We start from the raw sequence: 23,431 nt of genomic DNA on the forward strand, positions 1-23,431 counted from the left end.
CAGTAAAGAGGTGTGGAGGTGGAGCAGCTGGGGGTGCTGGACTCACACAGCTTCCTGTGCCTGGCGACTTCAGGGGTCTGAGCTTTGCCCCGGGGTATCATGGCAATCTATCTAGTCTCCGCCTTAGAAATGCACACACAGGAGAGGCCCTCTATTTCTCCCATGGGTGCCTGGGTATGGATGCTGAGACTTCTTTCTCCTGGACAGAGCCTCTGACTTCATGTGGCAGTTGAGATATTTTTAGGGGTCCTGAGATTGAATCAAGTGTTGCCACCCACAGTTTCGGCCCCTGCCGTAGCTGAGGACGTTGTGTGCCACCTTACTGCCTGCTGACAAATGATAGCAGCCTCTGTGTGTGTGTGTGTGTAAGTTCCGATGGACTTTGGAGCCAGAGGCTAATGCCCAGGTTGGCTCTGGAGGGCATGAGTCGTCCGGGACTGCTGGGGGAATTAATGAGAAGGCTCCTTTGTCAAAGCCGGGCTGAGGAGCTCAGAGCCCTCCCTTTTCTTTTTCTTGCTGTGCTCTCTCAGTAGCTCATCCTACAGAAAGCACGATCCCCCAGAGTAGTGGCTGGAGTGCTTGCCTTGTTACATCTCTTTTTAGCCAATGGATAAATGGATGACTCGAGAGAGGGGGTGCTTCGCTGCTGATTTGGGGAAGAAGGTGGCAGAAAACAGAGCGTTTGGGCCAATTTGACTCTCTGCTCTTGCTCTAGCGATTTTAGTTAAGCCCACTGCTATCTGACTGGGACTTGGGCTCCTAGAGATGACGTGTGTGTGTGTGTGTGTGTGTGTGTGTGTGTGTGCATGCGCGCACTCGCGCACGTTCTGAGCAGGTTCTTGGAAGGATGCCGGGTGCTCCAGGGAGGTACCATTAGTAATGTGCTCTATCAACGTGCTTCTGGACTCTTTCTCTAAGTCCACATCTTCACACAGTCACGCCTGTGCTTGGGGTGGGGGAGGTAAGGTGGGAAGTTAGATCACTAGAGCATTTGTGCAGCGACAATGTCAAGCACTCAGCATCTCCTCAAAGCTTAGCGATGTCCTCTTTGGTTTCAGCTTTCACACTTGGCAGATCTAACTCAAAGCAAGTTCCATAGCAGGGAGGGGCCGAGGTAGATAAATGAAGGACTGGAGAAACAGTTGAAGATTCCAGCTGAGAGTCAGGGGAACTAAGGGAGTGCTGTACCAAAGCCATCACCCTTACTGTCACCTAGGACCTATGGCCCGGTGCCAGTGTCACCACCAGGGTTCCCTAGGGCTGCCAGGCTGTCACTTGTGTTGGCACATAGACAAGGGAGCCTTGACTCTATGCCATTCATTCAACAACAAATACTGGGCACCCTGCACCTTGTTCTAAGTGCATGGAATACATTTGTCATTATACCAGACCCGTGCATGCCCTGCCCTTGTGGGTCTTAAACTCTGGAGGAAGGAAACAGATAATGGAAGGGAAGCTTTACCAAAATTATCAGAAGTTACCAAGTACGATGGGAAAGAGAAAGGAAGCCCCAGTAAAGGGGATTTGGAGTGGGTGTCAGGTTGTGGCTGTTTTAAAGGGGGCGGGTGGGGTGAGGAGGAGCACGGTGGGTGGGCTTCATGGAGAACATTTGAGTAAAGGCTTGCCAGGAGTGATGGATGTGGTCAGGTGGTTGCTGAGGTAAAGATGCCTCAGGGAGAGGAAACAGAGGTGAACTGAGTCCTAAGCAAGAGTCCACTTGGCTGTGGAAGAACAGAAAGGTGGCCTACAAGCCCAGAGTAGGCTGCATAGGGAGAAGGCGCAATCAAAGCGGTAAAAGGAAAAGCCGTTGTCTTGTGGTGCCTTTTGTTGATGAGACAAAAACTAGCATCCATTCACCACAGACACCGACAACATCCCAAGGAAAGGCTCCGCGCACACACACTGCTTGCTTGTTTACAAGGGGGGTGCGGGGTGACTCAGGTGGTTGCATCACCAAAACACCCTCCCCAGCCTGTAGAGCTCCCTATACAGCTCACAGACAGCCCCACCAGAGACTCCTTTTTCTCAGTGTTCGTCTGCCGCTTTACTGGCTCGGAGAGCCTCATGATTCTAGTAAAAGTCTTGGACTTTCCAAGTCTTGCGATCATCCCTTCTCCCCTGAGGAGGGCATGTGGAGATTTGGAGTGGCGCAGCATAGTCTCAGACGGACAGGGCCTCGGTGGCTGCTGTAAAATGCTAGCGTTGCCCTTAGCAGCAGGAAAAGTGAAGAAAAGGGTTCTGAGCAGAAATGTCAAGATCTCATACTTAGGACACTCTTGCTGGCTGTTGTGTTCAGAGCTGCCTACAGGGGACAGACCAGTTCTCAAGCTAGACATTCCGGATTCATCTCTGATTCCTATGATGGTTAGGGATGATTGTCAGTCTTACAGGTTCTGGAAGCCTCCTAGATACCTGTTTGAGACGACTTAGATCAGGTCTGGGGTGGTTGAGGTCGCTCAGCATCAGGGAAAGGCACCGGCTGCCGCCTGGTGACTTGAGTTCAATTCTTCTGACCTTTGCAAAGTTGTCCTCTGACCTCCACGTGTGCACTGCGGCGCCAGTACACACCCACACATAGACATACACACAAAATAAATGTAATACGAATTTTAGACTAGCTTAGCTTCTGAGCATGCCTGTGGGGGACTGTCTCGGCTAGTTTAACTGAGATGGGACAGTCCGTCCTAGGGGAGGGGTGGCGGCACTCTGTGGGGTTGGGTCCTGGGCAGTATAAAAAGGAGAGTATGTGTAACATGGGCATTTGTCACTTTATTTTTCCCAACTGTGGATGCAAGGTGACCAGCCGCCTTAAGCTCCTGCCGGCTTGCTTTCCCTACCAGGATGGACAGTATTGAAGGATGTGCCAGAATAAGCCCTCCCTCACCTGTTACTTCTGTCAGGATATTTTACCACAACAGCAGAAAAATATCCAAGACTAGTCCCCTCTCTCACAACTATTGCCTCTACCTGGATGTGTGATCCAAAGCTTTGCAGCACACAGTCTTCAGATGAGGCCTCTCCAACTCCCTGGACCCTGGCTGCCAGCAGAATCAGTTTCTCAACACCCAGCATACCTCAGTCCAGAGTCTCTGTGTGAGATCATTGGAATCTGAGCCCTTGACATAGTTCTTGTGGCAAACTCCCTGACTAAACAGCCTGAGACTTTTAACCCGAAAAGAGTTGCTTTTCCTGAGACATAAAAGGCTGCAGGTTTTAAGAGAGAAAGAAGTGAGTGAGTTTGGGGAACACCGACCCCGGCAGTACAATATGTGAGTGAAAGCCATGGCTGGGAATACACAACATGTCTCCAGCATTTTGAGGGTATAAAAAAAAAAAAAAAGAAAGCCTGGCGCGCGCGCACACACACACACACACACAGAGAGAGAGAGAGAGAGAGAGAGAGAGAGAGAGAGAGAGAGAGAGAGAGAGAGAGAGAGAGAGAGAAGAACTTACAGGGGACAAGAAGACAGCAATGGTAACACAGGTCAAAAACAAAGGTATTTTGGAAAGGCAGCTAAAGATGCGTGAGAACAGAGCAGGTGCTTTGAAGGGGTCGAGAGGGTGATGGGTGAGCACAATCGCTGGCCCACAGCAGGGAGGTCACGGCTGAGTACGGTGGAGTACTAGAGCAAAGTCTGATGGGAGTGGGTTAAAGCAAACCAGGGAGGTGGCCAGAGCACCATAAACACGGACCGGACAGTGCTGAAGCCCAGCGAGGACAGCACACCTCTGCTTTCAGTATCCTCCTTCCTGGGGGAAAGTAAGCCAGCCCGCCCCTGGAGAAGAACCACACCCACGCGTCCGGCGACTGTGGCACCGGTCCCGGAGCCGAAGAACTTGCTGAGGTTGTAAGCTTAAACTATTTTTCCGGCCCTTCATCCTCAGCGCCCTGGAGAGAAAATAAAGATGGCTTTCTCCCAAGGCCTGTCCAGCACAGGCCTCAGGCAAGATCATAAAGAGACTCTGGTCATTTCAAGAGATGTGGTGGGACAGGTGGAGAGGGCAGAAGAGGTAAGACAATTTCATTTGGCTTGGAGAATTCCAATTACCTACCTGTCAATCTCAGCTCTGACTGGTGATCTCTTTCGTTGAAGTTTTAAGTCTGAGTTGCTGGCAGCCTGGAGTTTTGCATCCACACGGCTAAAGATCATTTAATATAGGACAGCTGCCCCCCTCCTCTTCCCCTTCTCCAAGTTTGGTCTGATCCTCAGTCTTCACACCCCATGTCCTGGGTGCCTCCGACCTGCGATCTCAGGTGGAATCTCTCTGGCAAAATACCCGGGGCTGGCGTCTTCAGGTGAGGCTGCAGGGTGACATAGCAAAGATGGACCCTTTGGGAGTGGCATGCTGGAGGGAAGGCAGCAGCAAAGGGTATCAGCTGTAGGCATAGGAAGGAAGAGGGCAGTCCAGGGAGCCCAGTGTGAGAAGGGCCGGAGGGAGCCATAGGCCAGTGTGCTGTTTGTAGCTACAAAAGAAGAAAGCGAATGAGAAGCAATTTCCCCATCACTTCCTAATTGTTATGTTTTTTAACTATCATTGTGTGCATCCACTGTGCACAGCCCGGGCTCCATCCACTGCACACGGCCCGGTCTCCATCCAGGGTGCATGGCATGTGCTCCATCCACTGCACACAGCCCGGGCTCCATCCACTGCACATGGCCCGGTCTCCATCCAGGGTGCATGGCACGTGCTCCATCCACTGCACACGGCTCCATCCCATGCACACAGCATGTGCTCCATCCACTGCACACGGCCCGGGCTCCGTCCACTGCACACATGATACACGTTCCACTAAGACATGTTCTTCAGCTCTCATTAGTCTCTTTCATTCCCCTAAAGAGTTTGCGTTTACTTTCATATCGCACGCACACATGCATATGTGTATAAGTATGCATACACACATGATTTTATGTGCCTATGTATAAAATCTAATACAAATGAGAGAAAAACATCATATAGTCTTCCGAGCTTAGCTTAATTCATTTAATGCGATTGTCTACAATTGCATTGCTTTCCTGAAAAACCATAGAACTATGTTCTTGTTTACAGCTGAAAATTTTTCATCATGTATATATACACATATATACATATACACATATGTTTCTTCTGTAATTTAGCTCTCACGAGCAGTGCTGCAGTAACACGCAAGTGTCTCTGTGATGTGCTCACTTGGTATCTTTTGGTTAATACTCAGGGGAAGTGCAGCTATGTCAAGTGGAAAAGCTATTATAATAGACAGCTTTTTGAGGGATCTCCGTACTGATTTCCGCCGTGACTGAACTAGTTTAAATTCCCACTAGCAGCATGTAAGGTTCCTCATCCTTGTCAGCATTTATTGTTATTTGTTTCTTGGATGACTGTCGTTCTGACTGGGGCGAGGCGGGATCCCAGTGTGCTATCGATTAGCATCTTCTTGATGGCTAGTGAAGTTGAACATTCTCTTCTGTGTGCTTACTGTTTCCTGTGTTTCCTCTTCCAAGAACCGTCTGCTCACGTCATTATAACTTATTGATTAGGTTGCTTGATGTCTTGTTGCTTTGTTCTTTGTATTTTCTAATATTAATCCTCAGCCAGACATATTGCTAACAAATGCTTTTCTCCCATCCTGGTTCTTCACCCAGTTTCCATGGCTGGTCGCCTTTTGACTTTGTGAGGGGCTGTTGTGCTTCTTCTGAGAGGGATGGCTAGCTACAGGACTCTTTTTGCAGTCCCTCCCACCTCACGGGAAGTGGACAGCACATTTTAGAATTTTGGGGGAGACTTACATGGGTGAAGTGAGGGCGTGGGTAACTTTCTTCTCCTGTGTCTCTTCCTGTTTCTATAGGGTCTCACTTTGTAGCCCAGGTTAGCCTCATGCTTATAATCTGCCTTCTTCAGCTTCCTACGTGCTGATATTAAAAGCATGTGTCTCTATGCTAGGTCCTGACTCCATCTTTTATTCATGGAGATCCTAAGGGGCAATGGCCGTGAGGACTCCCTCAGCTGGGCTTAGGTCTCTCTTGATCAGCTTCTAACCACTGGCTCCTTCTCAGCGTCTCTTGGCTTTTGAGTGTGGACTTTGCTCATGTGCTGAGGGGCAGAGCTGACCGTGGGCCCACGGTTAAACATTGGCTTGGTCTGTTGGGAAAGAGCAGGCAGCATAGATCTGGAGGCTTGAACCGGACTGCCAGCTTTCCGAAACGACCGGGGCTTTCCCTGTAACCTTTTACACCAGCTACTGGCTTCTTTGTCCTCTGGAGTTTCCCATCAGGCCTGGATCTCTTAGGCTGAACGGTTCACAGTCTTCATTCCTTGGCTTTAGGGCAATTGAGTATTCCTTCAGTTTAGTTCCTGAATTGTGCTATAGCTACAAACTAGAGAGCAGTTCCATTAACTTTCAATGAATTGGTGTATTTAGGATGTATAAATTGCAGAATCTTGATACACAGCAACAAAAGTACCTGTACTGTCCAGCTAGTGAATGTATCGCTCACCCTCAAAAATGTTCTCCTGGCTCCTGGTAACCCCTTGTTCTTTTGGCCCTTGCTGCTGTGTCCCTGTACAGTCACAAAGCTCTGCTCTGCCACTGTGAATTCATCTGCTTTTAAAACTTTTTTATATAAGGAGAACGAGGAGCTATGTCCTTTTTTTTTTTTCCTTCTGGCTTCTTTCATACAGAATGATTGTTTTGAGATTCGGCTATAGTTTCCTTTTTATCCTTTTCCTAGTTCATCCCTCATTCTTAAGACTCCTCTAGGGAGCCCAGGAAACTGCTCAGATGGTAGAGCTTATTCAGTGGGAATGAGGCCCTGCGTTTTACCCACAAAGAAAGAGAAAAATACGGCCATGGTAATGGACGCTGGTGATCCCAGTGCCAGGCAGGCAGAAGCAGATGAATCCCTGGGGCCAGCCTCGTCTACTTGGTGAGCTTCAGGCCAGTGAAGGACTCTGTATTAAAGAAAAACATGTATGTGTGAAGAATAACACTGGAGGCTGTCCTTTGGCTTCCACACACATGTATGCACACACACACACACACACACACACTCACACACATGTGCACACATATACTCATGCACACACAAACATACATGCCCCCCCCCACTTAAAAATAACTTTTAAAGACCTTAAAATTTATTTTTTTCCTTTGGTATTTTGTCTGGTTATCACAAAATGCAGGCTTCATAGAGCGAGTTTGCTACTTTCCTTCTTTGTCAATGTTGTGTAAAATGTTTCAGCTGGGTGGAGGTGCACACCTTTAATCCCAGCACTCTGGAGGCAGAGGCTGGGCAGGGGCAGGGGCAGGGGCAGGGGCAGGGGCAGGGGCAGGGGCAGGGGCAGGGGCAGGGGCAGGGGCAGGGCCTGGGCTACTGAGCAAGTTTCAAGACAGCCAGGGCTACACAGAGAAACCCTGCCTCGAACCTTTCACTCCTCCACCCCCCATAGAAGTTTATATAGCATTGGTAAGATTTCTTCCTTGGGCACTCATAGAATTTACCAATGAAGTCACACTAGATCTAGAGGTTGCCTTATGGGAAAGATTTTTAATAAAGAAGATCAATTTCTCTAATAGCCAAGGGCAGCTTACATTGTCCTTCTTGAGTAAACTGTAGGGGCCTGTGCTGTTTGAGGAATTTGCCCATTTTCTCCGTGTTTCAATAGTTATACAGTTGTTCATGTATTTTGTTACCATCTTTTTCATATTTGTAGAATTTGTGCTGAAGACATATCTCCTATTTGTCATATTGGTAACTTTTAAAAACCTGACTTATTTATTTTTGTATTCTGAGTATGTATGTACACATGTGTGTGTGTGTGTGTGTGTGGTACATACGTGTTACATGTGCAATGTGCATGCATCCTTGCATGCCTATGCATGCTGTAGTGGGCATGTTCATGTCAGAGGACAGCCTTTGGGAGTAGATGTTTGCTGTCCACCTTGTTGAGGCAGAGTCCTGTGTGTCTGCTGCTGCCCTGCTTGCTCCAGGCTGCTTAGCCCAAGAGCCATGAGATGGTCCTGCTGTCCCCGCCTCCAAACTCACTGCAGACAGACGTGCTGAGGTTACACAGTGAACTGCTGAAGCTAGCATTTTGAATGTGGCTCCGGGTACTGCACTTGGGTTCTCGGCTTGTGCAATTAGTACTTTCACCCACTGAGCCAGTGCCCCAGACCTCCTGCTGGTAACTTACGCCATCTGGAAAGTCTATTGATTTCCTTGTCTCAAGAAGGCAGCTTTTGGTTTGACTCATTTTCCCTCATGCTTTCTCGCCTTCCATTTTGATTTAGTTTGGGCTGCGTGGACTCTTATTTCTCGTTTATTAAGGAGGAAGCTGAAGTTATCGATCTGAATTCTGTCTTCTTGTTATGATAATAGACATTTAGTGCTATTGGAGCAGAAACTCCAATTACTGCTTTAACAGAATACACAGATTTGAGTATGTTGTATCTTATTTCATTCTACTTAAGAAACTTTCTAATTTTTCTTTTGGTTACCTGTTTGATCTATAGATTATTAAGAACAGTTAAAAAAAACCCAAATGTGTAGGAGTTTTAATGTTTTCCTTTTATTGGTTTTTAATTTAGTCAGGAATACATCTGCCTAAATGAGTTTTTTCTTATTAAGATTTATTTGTGGACTAGTGCATGGCTCCTCTTGGTAAACATTGTATACATGCCAGAAAATAATGTATACTTTTCTTTTGTTGTTAGGATGCTCTATAAATGTTATAAATGGAGCTGACATATGGTTTTCAAATATTTTACAATCTTATTGATCTTCACTTTGTTCTTTAAATGATTGAGAGACTATTAACCATTTGAACGTTCACTAGAAATCTATATACTTTTCTTTGTGGGTCTATTAGTTTTGTTTCACATACCTTAAAGCTCTATCTTTCAGCAAATATGAATTTAGGATATTATGTCCTCTTGATGAATTGACCTCTTTATTATTTTTGAAATTATCTTTACCCTTGAAAATATTTCTTTGCTCTCAGGTCTGATTTGTGTGATGTTACAATAGATATTCTTTTGTAAGTTTTTTTCTGATTTTTTTTTTTACACATTGATATCCATTAAAAATCAATTGGCATAAACATAAACATTCCTTAGGCATGGTGATGAATGCCTATAATCACAACATTGTAATTCTAAGATTCTAAGGTAGGAAGACTGTGAGATTTGGAACAGCCTGGGCTATTTGCTGAGACCCTGTCTCAGACCAAACCAAACAAAGCAAGATTCCTTCTTTCAATAAGTACTAACATGAAAAATATTTTTCTATGTTTTTCTTATAATCTCTTCATTTTTTCTAAAACCTCAAGTGTACTTTATTTAGGCAGCATATACTTGAATCTTACTAGTTTCTTTTAAAGCCAACCTAAAAGTCTGAGTCTTTTAATCATCATTTAGAGCATTTACATTTAATACAACTAATCATAAGGTAGGTTAAAATGTAACTTCTTGATACTTATTTTTAAACCTGTCCTATTAGTTCCTTGTTTCTTCTTTCTTTATCTGCCTTGTGTTGTAATAATTGGGTATTTTAAATATTATTCCACTATTTGCATTGTCCTTTTGATGGCTTACTAGTCATAGCTTTTTATTGTATTAGTTTAGATTTTGTGGTCTGTCACTTTAATTCATCAAAGTTTATTTTCTAAAGGATATTGTACTACTTTATATATAACAGTCTTATGATGAGTTTTATTTTTCCTGATGAGTTTTATATTTTTGCTATATATTTTATTTTCCCAATCGTTATAATTTTTTTACATTTAAAAAAATTGTGTGTTTTTGAGACAGGGTTTCTCTGTGTAGCCTTGCTGTCTTAGGACTCACTCTGTAGATCAGGCTGGTCTCCATCTCACAGCGATCCACCTGCCTCTGTCTCTGGAGTACTGGGATTAAAGTCATGTGCCACCATGCCTGGCTGCATTGCAAATTTTAATAAGTCAGTTGTAGTTTTGAATTTTATTATTATTCCTTGACAATTTAATGTACCCATAAACCTTGGTCATTTTTCAAATCCGTCACTATCCTCTCTCATTTCTCTCCCCCTCCACACTGAAACTGTTCTTTTTCTGAGCAAGGCCTGCCCTACTCTGGGTCTTCTCTTTCGGGTTTGACTCTCGTAGTTAGCTGTGATTGTCCTCATGAAAGTGGACACAGGGTTAGCTATTGGAGCATGACTGACTTCTCAGTGCTTCAGTATCGAAGAAAGTGACGCTCACTCCCCCTGCCCAATGACTGTCCACAGACCTTCAGGGAGGGGTGGGGCCTCATGCACCTCTTTCCTATGCATGATGGGATATTGACAGCCCCGGTCCTGTACAGGTCTTGTGGAGTTAATCACAGCTGCAGTGAGTTTGTGAATTCTATGAATGCATCATGTCCAGAAGACGCTGCTCTTTGGGATCACTCCCCATCCCCAGGCTCTTCCGTTCTTCCTGCCCCTCTCCCATGATGCTTCCTGAACCTTAGGTGGCGTAGGACTTGTTATACAAGGCCCATTCAGGAATGACCACTCAACACTCACTTATCCCCACCGCTCTGACCAGGTCTGAATCTCTGCATTAACCATCGCCCGCTACAGAGAGAAGCTTCTCTGGCGAAGAATGAGGCATACTGATTCATCTATGTTAATAGACACAAGAATATTTGGGAGACAATTACGTCAATTGTACCTTTTTTTTTTTGGATCAGGGTTAGGAGACGGGGGCTTAATAGGTAACCCTTGCTGGCCTGGAGCTCATTCTGTAGAACAGGCTGACCTTGAACTCAAAGATCTGCCTGCCTCTGCTTCCTGAGGTGTTGGGGCTAAAGGTGTACCGTGATGGCCAGCCTAGTTGTATTTTTAAGAATTTAATAAGGAGTAATGTGAACTAAAAATTATGAAAAAAAAAGAGTTTAATAAGGAGAAAGCAATTCTTTTATTTTGTTTTCAAGACTGGGTTTCTCTGTGTAGCTCTGGCTGTCCTGGAACTCACTGTGTACAAGAGGCTGGCTTCAGACTCACAGATCCACCTGCCTCTGCCGCCTGAGGCTGGGATCAAAGGCGTGCACCATCACTGCCTGGCTTGAGAAAGCAGTTCTTATATTTGCCAATGGAGTTACTGTCTCTGGAGTTCTCCTTTGTGAATATATACTGCTACATGTCTTTATCATCCCCTCTGCCTGAAGAATCCTTCTAACTTTTCATGTAGTGTACATCTTTAATTCATGAAATTTTAGTCTCAAAAGATATCATACTACTTTATATATGAGTTTTATAATCCTATATTTCCCCTATAATATTGTGACCTCTTGATGAACTGACCTCTTTATTAGAGTGAAATTATCTTTACTCTTGAAGATATTCTTTGCTTTAAAATCTTCTTTGTGGAATGGTAAGGTAGACATTGTTTTGAAAGGTTTCCTCTGGATTTCTAAGAGGTTGATAGCCATTAAATTAATTAATATAAAAGAGTAAACAGTCCTCGAGCATGGCGATGCCTGCCTGTAACCACAGCTGTGTGGTCTTCCTGCTGATAGCTTTGTTCTTTTCACAACCCACAAAGCTTTCATTTCATTTTCATTTCCAAGCAATCTTTTTCTGGATGTGGACTCCAGGTTGACGGCTTGTTCTCCTTATTACTAGAGCACAGTTGCTGCCCTCTGGCTTGCTCGATTTGTTTCCAAGGACTAACTTGACATTGTCTTTATCTTTGCTTTTCTGTATATATGTGCCATGCCCTCCTCCGACCAATTTTAAGGTCCCCAGGCTCCCCCACCCCCTAAAGTCTTAGGATAGTTTAAGTAATACGATTGTGATGTGCCCTGGTTTTGGTTTCTTCACCTTTCTTCTGTTAGGTGGCACTGGAGCTATCTCTGGTGCAGGGCTGACTACTCCCCAGGAATACATACACTATTCATCATCAGGAGAGTCTCCACAGCTTTGGTATAGAGTGGGACCAGGCACTGTATAAACATCGTTATTTTTAATCTTTTGAAATGGTTCTTTCCAGTGGAGGCCCAAACCACCCTGAGTGCGGTCAATCCCATCTAGATGGGTCTTTCTTTCACCCTCGGTCATTTCCTCTCTCCTGGTTCAGGTGGAAAGTTCTAGGGTCTCTGTTCATGTGGCCTCCCCTTTCTGGTTACTCTTTACTGCGAATTTTCCTGTCAACTTTGGCAGTAGCTGGAGGTTTATGTAGAGAAAATGCCAGTCTGGTACCTATAGTCTTTCCTTAGCCCATGATTATGGAGAAAGAATCAGCACAATTACCAAAGTAACTGATTTTTGGCTTGATAAATGGCCTTGATTATAATCCTAGCACTTGGGAAGCCATGGAAGTCAGATTATAACCTTGAGAATAGTCTGAACTATGTGGCAAGGTCTTGTCTCAAAACTTGTCTTTAATAAAAAGTCTGAAATTAGTATAATAATTTCTTTGAAAAGAATGAAGAATTGCAGTCTGTGCTGAGGAGTCCTGGTATTTGTCATTCAGTGGTCTTCCTGCTGTTCCCACAAGTGATCTGTCACTTAGGCAGTAATCGATGCTCAGTGGGGAGTGAACTTGGCAGGCTCGGATCAAACTGCACATGGAAGGGAAGCGTGGACCCATTCAGCTCCCACATAATTTGGTGTCTCTTGATCCCTGCTGAGGTAACAGATAGCTACACGGTCACCTGCAGTTTGTGTGTCTCCTGCCTCTAAGATTCTGACCCTTGCGCGTGGAGTGGGGTGGTATTGAAAGGGGATGGATGTGGACCACGAAGGAAAGGTTGCCAGGTAACATGCATCCAATTTTCTACCCACAGGTGCCTTCTTTATCCCCTACCTCATTTTCCTTTTTACCTGTGGCATTCCTGTCTTCTTCTTGGAGACAGCACTTGGCCAGTACACCAACCAGGGAGGCATCACAGCCTGGAGGAAAATCTGTCCCATCTTTGAGGGTGAGTAACCAACTCTGTGTCCAATTTCAGGGTCATGAGTTAGTGCTTGTAACCCTCATTTAGGGTGAGCAATGGTTCAGAGATTAAAACAGGACCATGGTGAATCTCCATATTTATCTCCATTTCCTCTGTGAGCTGCAGACTAAGGTGGTTTCTCTGTCTATCAAATAGAATGAGGAAAAATGAGGCAAAGGCTTTGGATAGGCAAAGTCAGTGCTGTTTTACTGTGTGTTTTAAATATATAATTGTGATTTAGTTTGAACCTACTTAATCAGCTAGAAAACATTTTAAAAGGGAATTTTATTTTATTTTTAAGAACATTTTTATGTGCACTAGTGTTCTGCCTGAATGTATGTTTAGGTGAGGGCGTTGTATTCCCTTAGAACTGGAGCCACAGGCAATTGTGAGCTGTCATGTGGGTGCTGGGAATTGAACCTGGAAGAGCAGGGCTGAGCCGCCTCTCCAGCCCATTAAAAGAGAATTTTAAATGAGAAGGACATTCCATCGATTATTGATATAACTTTAAAATTTAGACTGCTTTATTTCCTATCTTCTCTCTTTACAGATAAGATTTTAATTTATGCTTTTATTTTGAGATAAGTACAGGTTCACAGAGAGTTATAAGATAGTACAGGGGAGTTCCATGGGCCTTCACCCAGTTTTCCCCAACAGTGACTTTGTTAAGAACTACAAGGTATAGCAGCAAACCCCAGAAACTGACACTGGGGTCATCCACAGAACAGTCACAGTGCCTGTGACTTTTCACCACCTCCTGTTAACCATGTGTGGTTCACTTTTCCTGAGTGGATTTGTTTGACCACCACCACCATTCCACCACCAAGAGCCCCACAGCCACCGAACCATGCTAATCCCCATGACACGGCCACGCCGACCTTTCCTGCCTCCTGTCTGGCACACCCTATTCTCCTTTCTATTTCTGTCATTCTGAGATCGCCATTTAATGTCTGTCTGAAGCATTTCTGTGATTGGGTTTCTCACTCAGCGTGATCTCCTCTGCCTCCAGCAATCCACCAAAGCTGCCTTGTGTATTAATCATCCGAGCCTTCTCCTCAGCGGGTGGCGGTCCACAACACTGATATACATCTCTTTAGCTGCCTACTCATCAAGCAATATTTGGGTTGCTTCTAGTTTGCAGGGGGCTTTATTTCTCTATTTATTCTCCTTTCTGTGGTGCTTATAACACACTGCTAAGCAATATCCATGATTTAGGGTTGTTTTGTTTTCTATTTTCTGCACGGTGGTCATTTGATGGTTTGTAAACTTCCATCGATTGCATACATCATAATTCAGACGTTCTCTGCATGAGGCATTGTGCCCATTTTCAATTACTCATAAAACTTTCATATTCTGCTAGCACCTCTGTCTATTTACACAACTCCCTCCTGCTTTGAAGTTATTTGTTTAGGGACAAACTCCTGGAGTAGGATCATTAGATCAAATAGATACCAAGTTGCTCACTCTCTGCTCCTTTCAGTTTCCCCCAACAGGGTTTCTCTGTGTAGCCCTGGCTGTCCTGGAACTTACTTTATAGATGAGGCTGACCTTAAACTCACAGAGATCCACCCATCTCTGCCTCTCAAGTGCTAGGATTAAAGGCTTGTGCTATCATGCTAGGCAAATTAGAAGTTGGTTCATTAGATTGTCCTGTGGAAGTAAGTGTTAGCCGACTGACAGACAATGTCACAAGACATTAGTAGCATCTTTTTCTTTTAAAGTTTTTGAAAATTCTCTTCCTTTTGTAAACAAATCAGTTCTCCACATTTCCTATGGTGCTCAGAATTGAACCCAGAGCCATGTCTTGCCACTGAATTATATCCCTGGTCCTGTAGAACACCCTAATGTCTAAACAAGTGTAGAGACCATTGACTTACAACATTTATAAAAGCGACCAACCAACCAATTAATCAACCAATCATCAAACAAACAAACAAACAAAACTTCACCTGTGTGGGCTAGCACTCGGGATGCTGAAACAGGAGATTGGGAGTGAGAGACCAACCTGGCCTATCTATCAAGTTTGAGGCCCCCTTGACTATCTGAGACCCTATTTTAAAAATATCTCCAAAATTGTAGCTACAAAATGGTATTTGACTGTGTTATCTCACACTCTGCTAGCTGTTAGAGATGATGACTATTTTTAAGGTGTTTATTCAGTATCTGTATTTTTTCTATGTGAATTACCTGTCTCTGCTTTTGTGGTTTTGTGATTGTGTGCCTGTGTGTGGCATGTGACTGTATCTATGGTGTGTGCCTACATGTGCATGTATGTGTGTGTGTGTGTGTGTGTGTGTGTGCGTGCATGTGCGTGCGTGCGTGCGTGCGTGAGAGAGTGTTTGTATGTGTGTGTGTGTGTGTGTGTGTGTGTGTGTATTCTAGAGATCAATTTCAGGTGTTTTTCTTCAGGCACTGTCCAGTTTTTTTTATTTTTTTATTTTTTTGGAGACAGTCTATCCGTGGCCTAGAACCTTTCAAATGGTCTGGATGATCAGGGAGTCCTAAAGATCTGCACAGCTGGCCTTTTTTCTTTTTAAACATGGATTCTGGGGATGAAATAAAGATCAGGTCCTCAAGCTGCAAGGCGAACAATTTGTCAACCAGACCCTACCTTCATCCCCACTTTTGTATTTTTGTTTTGGAGACATGTGAGTTTAACTCTGGAGAAATAGACTAGTGTCATGGTAGAGTTAGTCTTACCTGTTTGGAGACAGGGCCTCACTATGTAGACCATGCTGTGTTTGAATTTACTTTAAGCCGGGCGGTAGTGGCACATGCCTTTAATCCCAGCACTTGGGAGGCAGAGGCAAGCGGATTTCTGAGTTCGAGGCCAGCCTGGTCTACAGAGTGAGATCCAGGACAGCCAGGGCTACACAGAGAAACCCTGTCTCAGAAAAAAAAAACCCAAACAAACAAACAAACAAACAACTCCAAAAAAACAAACAAACAAACAAAAAACCCAAAGAACTCACGGTAAACTAACTACCCTCTGCCTCCTGAGGGCTGAGATTCCAGGCATGTGCTACTATGCGTAGCTCTAATCTTAGGCATTTAAAAGATAACTCAGAATCTGATAACTATCAAAGTTCAGCCTTACCAGCAGAAGATGAGAGAAAAGTGCTGGACTTGCCTAGGAGACCATCAGAGCTTAGCAGTTCTACTCCGGTGGCCGGGAGGCTAGACCCAACACTTCTTGCTCTGGGCCCTGAAAGTGGCAAGCGAGTCCCCTCCTGCCCAGGCATGGGTGGCCTGTGAGCACCTTTGCACTGTCCTGGCCCAAAGCTTCCGTCCCCTCCCCAGGCATCGGCTACGCCTCACAGATGATCGTCAGCCTCCTCAACGTCTACTACATCGTTGTCCTGGCCTGGGCCCTCTTCTACCTCTTCAGCAGCTTCACCTCTGACCTCCCCTGGGGAAGTTGCAGCCACGAGTGGAACACAGGTGAGATCATCGCTCAAGAGCTCACTTCCTTCTCCTGCCTGGCGAGGTTAACCGGGAGGGAGAGCGCACTGTATCCTAGGCAGCTAATCTCTAGGTCACATTTTAAACTCAGAATCAGCCAAATAGATCATGAAAAAGAGGAAGGAGCTGGGATGGAGCTCTGTGATAGGACACACATTTGGTGTGAAGGCAAGGGCCTGCCTTCCTCACCCAACACTCCTCCAATATGTGAGATGTCACCAGCCGTTAGAGCAAAATGTCATGGAGTTAAAAATCCCCCGTATACTCTGTGTACTTTGCACATAGAATGGCCTTCCTCTGCATCCAACCACTTGTTCATTTCTGTCTGAGACACGGCCTGTTTGATTTGTCAGCTTATTTATTTGTTTTTTCACATTTGACACGATTTTAAGGTTTTCAAACTTGTAAATTATCTGGGCTCAACTTGGCAATGAGCTGTTTTACCCATTATCAGTGAAATTTACGATGGCAATTAGCTTCTGTGTTGACAAAGCCAAGAACAATAAAACGATCAAATCTGATACACTGAGAACTGATATAACAGCACTGCTGTCCAGGGTGGGACTTCTCAGCCGCCCAGCCTATGGGGACAGACATGCCCATGGTACTGAGCCCCTGACACGTGTCTGTGGTGTCTGAGGAGCAGAACTGTGGGATCTTACCTTTAAGCACTGGATGGGCTTGTGGCTCCCCTGCTGGGTATCACAGAATGTGCTGGCTGCTCCTAAGTTTTGCTTCTCCTTGCTACATGCCTTGGTCGCCATCCAAGTATCCTGTAGTGCTTGTCCACAAGACTGTAGGAAGTGGCGGTGACAAGGATTAATGAGTTCTTGGTCTGAGGAGTCACTTGACTCTGAACTGGAGTAAGAATCCTTGACTTGCCAGGTTCCGATTGGCTTTGGTTATGCCTTCTGGATCTGGTGTCTGCCTGTTCCTCCTAGCGTACCATGACAACCAGTGGTCTGGTGCTTCACACTTCCTTCTCAGGCGAGCCCCTGCCCGTCCGAGTTTACCACCTGCATTCTACCATCTTTGTCAAATGAAAAGCCAAAACTTGGAGGCAAGCTGCCCAGCTCCACAACATTGCAATAGGCTCCTTTCAGATGTCCCAGTGGCCTTACACTGACCCTTGGCCCTCCCGGGCACTTTCCTTCTTGGTGCTTACTGATGTGCTTGTTCTGATTATCTGGAAAGGGCTTATCTGCCTTAAGGTTCCACACCACTGTCCACCGCTGAAGCATGTCAGGACAGGAACTCAAATAGGGTGAGAACCTGAGGCAGGAGCTGACACAGAAGCCACGGAGGGGGTCCGCCTACTAGCTTGCTCCTCATGACTTTCTGTCTGCTTTCTTATAGAACTCAGAACCAGGGTTCTAGCCCAGGATGGCACCATCCACAATGGGCTGGGGCCTCCTCCATCCACCACTAATTAAGAGAATGCTCTGCAGGGTAACCTACGACCCAATCTTAGGAAGGCATATTCTCAATTCAGGTTCCTTCCTCCCTCTCTATGACTCATGTCAAACTGACCCAAAGCCAGCCAGCACACACACACTGTGAACACACACTGTGAACACACACCGTGAACAACGCGGACAGGAATATAGAAAGCGGTAGTATGCCTTGTCAGGCTTGGTGGTCAGCACCCTTCACTAAGCTACCTTGCTGGTCCCCAAAGTATCTGTCTTTACATTCAGAAAGATTCTATTGCCGATAAAATGTTAAAAAGAGTGTCAACATTCTGTAAAATTCCAAAGTGGCGTGCAGGTAACAGACCCTCGATTGCTTCACGTTTATATTTTCATTTACTATTCCATTAGTCCCTCATACTAACATCAGTGTTCTAGAGATCAGGGAAATGATGCTTGGGGTGTCAAACCGCTCCTCACCCAAGGCCACATAGCCAGTACCTGGAGAGTCAGTGTTCAAGCTAGCACTCTCTGACCTTCTCCCTGCATCTGGGTCCTTGGCTACTTTGCCTTCCTAAAAGACATTCGTACCATTCCTCCAGGGCTGGGGCTCTGCCTGGGACAGTTTCCCAGGGAGAGCATACATTTGGAAGCACCTAGTACACAGAGCCTCTTCTTGAGCTCGGCTGGGCCACACTTTAATGAGAATCTGTAAACCAAGGGTATGGAATCTACAGTGGGAGTGTAAGCGGCGAGGCAGGCTGGAGGAGGACCGCCTCTGCTCCAGAGAAGATGTGTGCCTCACAGGATTCTAGCCCAGGGCCTTCCAGACATCTTATTTTGGTCTTGTTCTCTTTGGTCATGCACAATGTTGACTGATGAAGTTTTTCTTTTTTTTCCTTCCCTGGGGTTTATGGGTAGAAAACTGTGTGGAGTTCCAGAAGACCAACGCCTCCCTGAATGTGACTTCTGAGAATGCCACCTCCCCTGTCATTGAGTTCTGGGAGTAAGTGAGGCCCTTCTCCCTTCGGATGTGGCTGTGTATTCTACAGAAGGGCCTGGGCAGAGGATGTCCCTGGGCAGCTCTATGTGATTTAGTTCTGTAGTACCTTTACTATGGTTAGAGCAGGATTGTTCTCCGATGAACTTTGTAATCCTTATATTACAGAGTGTTCATATATGCAGTGAGTACACATACACCCACTACCCTCCCCAGTGGCTGAAAGTGTTACATTTCCTCTAGGCCCGATCCCCAAATGCTGTTCACCCAAGGCTTGATCCCTGACATCAAGGATCCTCGGATGGATGAGCAAGTTTATGTCTGCATCCCTCTCCCACACTCAGTGAACCCTCCGGGCACACTGAACTGGGCACAGTGTACGGTAGCCACACTCTAGCTCTGCCTCCATATCTGTGTGAAGGAGAGCATCACAGGTCTTAGTGCAAGGAGATGGCGAGACTTAGTGAAGAGCCTGACGGTATTGCTCTGCCATTCATATATCTATCTACCCTCCAGTTGGGGTAGCTACCAAGCATGTTCGTAGCCCTGGGTTCTAACCCTTACACAGGAAAAAAAAAAAAGCAAAACCACAAAATAAATAAAAAGCCAAAAACACAGTAAAGAGGGAGAGGAAGGAAGGAAAGAAACCCAAGGGAGAGGTCAGGGTCTACCTGCTCTCTTAGGAGGCGAGTCCTGAAGCTCTCGGATGGCATCCAGCACCTGGGGTCCCTGCGCTGGGAACTGGTCCTGTGTCTCCTGCTCGCCTGGATCATCTGCTACTTCTGCATCTGGAAGGGGGTCAAGTCCACAGGCAAGGTCTGTGCTGGTGAGCCCCAGCTCTCTCCCATCCCAGGACAGCCTGCCTTCCACAGGGGCCGCTGTGCTTGGCTTAGCCTAGTCCAGACAGGACGGAATGACACGGCAGTTCATGGTGGCTTCCTTCCTTGGTTCTGTGCCTCTTGTGGGTTCCATCCATGTACTCCTGGGGGATAAATGGAAGGAGAGAAGGAGGAGGGGCAGCACCAGAGGAACTCCAGTTTGCAATCCACAGTATTCGTGAGCATCTTGCAAATTCAGCAGAGCCACTGGTCCCCATTTTATAAAACATTTCATAGATAAAACAGTTGGCTAGAGAAGGCTGTCAGACCGCACGCACCTCACAGTGGTGCTCAGCCAATTTGGGAGATTTGGCTTCTCTTTACCCTAGAGAGTCTGAAGTGGAGCATGCACATGTGTGTGTATGTGTGTGTGTGTGTGTGTGTGTGTGTGTGAGTGCGCAGGCGCGTGCATGTGTGCATGTGAGTGTGTGCATGCGTATGTATGCACACACACCTATCTGTGTGCACGCACACAAACACATCCTGAGTTCTTCTGGACTCCTGCCCTGGAGGCCTCTCCTAAGTCTGCTTTACTAATCTGACTGCCCACCGAGGAAGGATCACAAGGCATTTGCATACCAGACACCGCTGTTGTTTGTAGCTCTAAGCACTTGTGTGGGCAAATGCTTGCATTCATCTGGCCACCACACAAATATTGAATAGAGTGGAGGGAGGGGCTGGAGGGAAGGAGAGGTGAGTTGTGGTCAGAGGCTCTGGGAAATGGAGCTGAGCAGCTGCGAGGCTGAGGGAGGAGCAGGCAGGGAGCTCCCTTGGCCTTTTCTGCGGGTTCAGGGCTCCTTTGTCCGTCCCCATCCCTCTGCTAGGGAATGCGAGCGTGCGCACCACACCTAACTTCCTCTCTGCTCTTGTCCCTCCTGGGCCGGGACCAGGTGGTCTACTTCACAGCCACTTTCCCTTACCTCATGCTGGTGGTCCTGCTGATTCGAGGAGTGACACTGCCCGGAGCAGCCCAAGGAATTCAGTTTTACCTGTACCCCAACATCACACGTCTGTGGGATCCCCAGGTAGGAAGCTGCCCACCATAAGGCTCTGGGGGGCACTTGAGCTATCCCGCATGGTCCCCAGTGCATCTGTGGTGGTGGAGTTGGGGGTGAGAGTGTTCCCTTCTTCAGCTATGGGCCAGCAATTGTTTATGGTCATACTGTGCCTGCCACTGATCCTTCTTGGTGTACAGCTGTCCCAGGGGACCCAGAAGACTTGGGACCCTGGCAATGACCTGTCGGGGCTAAGCTTTACCGTCAGGCCACGCCCCTTTCCTCTCATTCTCAAATCCCATGCGCCCTTCTGAGCTTCCTCCCTTGTTTCTCCCCTCTCAGCCCGCCACCCTGCCACTCCACCACTCCGTTTGCCCCGTGGTGCCCTCTCTCTGGCCCAGTGACCCTACCCTCCAGCCTCTGCTTCCTTCTCCTCCCCCTAGCAGTTGGGCTGGTGTCAAATTTCCTGTCAGTTGTTTCTTTTCCTCAGCCTCCCACCCCCACCCCTTTGCAGTCTACACTGCCCTTATCTTCACTGTGTCTGGGGAGCAGTGCTGGAGGGTTGTGATACTTTACAGTGAGAGAGCCCAAAGCAGCCTGATTGTGAAGCCCCTCCTCCTCCTGGCAGGTGTCTGCTTGGCAGCCATCTTGAAGGGTGGTCAAGTGGCAGGGGCAGGGAGGAGACTGCTGCCTAGTGTTACAGACTGCCCATGCTTCCTTGGCTCAGAGGGAGACTGTGTATTAGTCAGAGAGACTCCCCTTGGCTTGGGGGAGGGACTCTTTGTATTAGTGCAAGGACCCTCCCCTAGAGAATTGAGGGTAAGTGGCTCCCAATACCTAGAAGACTGTTAGATGACGTTCCAAGTGGTTAAAAATAGCAAGGGACAAGCCCTATCTGTGAAGTTGCAGGAAAATAGAAAGGCAAGGGATGGGCCCAGGGCCACTGAGTTCCCCTGTTTGAGGTAAGAGTTCTCCTTTAGGGGGAATTTGGGTTGACCAGAATTCCCAAGTCTTTAGCCTCACCTGAAGGAATTGCAAGTCTTCTCAGGCAGCCAGGCCAGGCCTGGTCAGACTCTCCTCACAAACTCTAGCAGTCTCAAGTCTTCCTGTGGGAGATGAACCCTTCCTCCTCCTGTCTGGGTCCATAGAAACCAGAGATGCAGGCTACTATCAAACTGCCGCACACAATGTTAGAACCAACCTATAGGACCAGAGCTGTTGATGTTTCCACAACTCTAGAGCTCAGACTGTAAAGTTGCTCTACTGTGCAGACAGGCAGACTGTAGCCCCAGGCTGTACACAGTATTTAAGAGACATTTCTGTTCCATGATTCAGAAGCCCCTTGTATTTACCCAGAACCAAATGGTTGTGACGGACAGTGAACAGTAAGCAGGCTCTCTGGGGACAGCAGTGTGAGCAGTCTGGGTAAAGCCAGGCTTGGATCTACCTTGTTAAAGGGACCCCTTGAGGTTCTGGAACAATGGAGCTATGAATCTGTGGGGACGTTCACTTTTATTTGTAGGTACGGCTGAGAACAGAAAGGCCAGATAAACTGAAAGACAAAGGAACTCAATATTTGAGGTTTGGTCCTAATTAGCTATTTATAGAGAATGACCCGTATATCCCTGGCACTATTAAGAGGCTTCCGTGTCTTATTTTAGCTAATCCCCACAGTGTATTAATGAGCTACTTCTATTTTATAGATAGAGAAACTGAGGCCTAGAGATCCTTAAGATTTTGTGGTTTTGGAGATGACGGCGACAGGGCATCATGCAAGCCAGGCAAGTTCTCTTACCCCTGGGCTTTAAGGCTGTTTGTATCCACACCTGCAATTGGAAGCAGGTCTGGATGCTGACAAATTCCCACAAAACTCTCTGACCTCTTCTGAAGGGCAAGGTCCCTGTCTGTTCACCTTGGCTTCTTGTGTGAGTCATTCACCAAAATCTGTGTTGACCAGACCTGACCCATTCTAGATGCAGCGTTTGCTGTATATGTTTCCAGAAGATGAGAGTGTGGGCCAGGCAACCTCCAACTCCAGGGCTGATGAAGCTGTGTCTTAATTGCCTCAGAGAGGAAGGCTTACTGAACACAGAGCTCCTGTTGCCATGGTCCAATCTGCAGGCTGCTGTAGGTTCCATAGGCTTTGTGGCCGTGGGCAGGGAGCAGGTTTTCAAGGGTGGCTCAGTTGGAGGTAGGTCTCATCATCAGTGAGCTGAGTATTGCCTGCAGGGTGGGACATCCTGCTAGGCCCTAATTGAATGTAGTTGGCACTCCTCGGGGAGTGGGAGAATTCCAACTGGTGTTCGCCTGGCTCTTGAAAAAGGTACAGGATCCCCACTAGGTAACACAAAGACTAAAGGCATCTCCCCCCTCCCCCCCTGCCAAGAGCAGAGGCAGAGAGCCAGGGGAGACTGCTGGGTTTCTCTCTCATTTCCGCCTCTCTGCCAGGCTTGCTGTGAGCTGGCTGGGTTCCTGCCTTTCCCAGGCTCTGGGGCTCACGCTGAGAACTGGCTCTTAGGAACCCCGCATCTGCTTTGCACTGGCCAGGCATCTCTCCCTCACCCTGACCTAATGAACTTTGCAGGGCAGGGAGTCATCGGAAGAGCTCTGTGGGAACTTTTGTCCCCTCTGTTGCAGTTCTTATGAAGTGGGGTGTTGTAGCCATAGATGAGAACTCATTATTTTGGTGTTATCTATTGTGAGCTTAAGCAAGAGCTGCTCATATGTGCGATGTGCTTATATCTTGTTGGGCCCGA

At 46.7% G+C, this 23,431-nt stretch overlaps 1 protein-coding gene and 1 long non-coding RNA gene across 3 annotated transcripts in view; one reads left to right on the forward strand and one right to left on the reverse strand.

The window, feature by feature from the left end:
* Slc6a13 (solute carrier family 6 member 13) overlaps nt 1-23,431 on the forward strand; it is a 33,994-nt gene that overhangs the window by 1,706 nt on the left and 8,857 nt on the right. For both annotated transcript variants that reach the window (XM_052174766.1, XM_052174767.1), the window contains exons 2-6: nt 12,782-12,916; nt 16,232-16,372; nt 18,724-18,808; nt 19,486-19,618; nt 20,571-20,705. In XM_052174766.1, coding sequence (XP_052030726.1) covers nt 12,782-12,916; nt 16,232-16,372; nt 18,724-18,808; nt 19,486-19,618; nt 20,571-20,705 — 629 coding nt within the window. The remainder of the gene's footprint in view (nt 1-12,781; nt 12,917-16,231; nt 16,373-18,723; nt 18,809-19,485; nt 19,619-20,570; nt 20,706-23,431) is intronic.
* Nucleotides 4,970-21,114, reverse strand: LOC127679147 (uncharacterized). The gene is made up of 5 exons (XR_007976694.1): nt 21,086-21,114; nt 20,601-20,669; nt 19,474-19,784; nt 17,056-17,187; nt 4,970-6,927 (listed from the first exon to the last, which is right to left on the reverse strand). It is a non-coding gene; the product is annotated as an uncharacterized LOC127679147 (long non-coding RNA).

Source organism: Apodemus sylvaticus, chromosome 2, assembly GCF_947179515.1.
Source record: "Apodemus sylvaticus chromosome 2, mApoSyl1.1, whole genome shotgun sequence".
Classification (NCBI taxonomy): Eukaryota; Metazoa; Chordata; class Mammalia; order Rodentia; family Muridae; genus Apodemus; species Apodemus sylvaticus.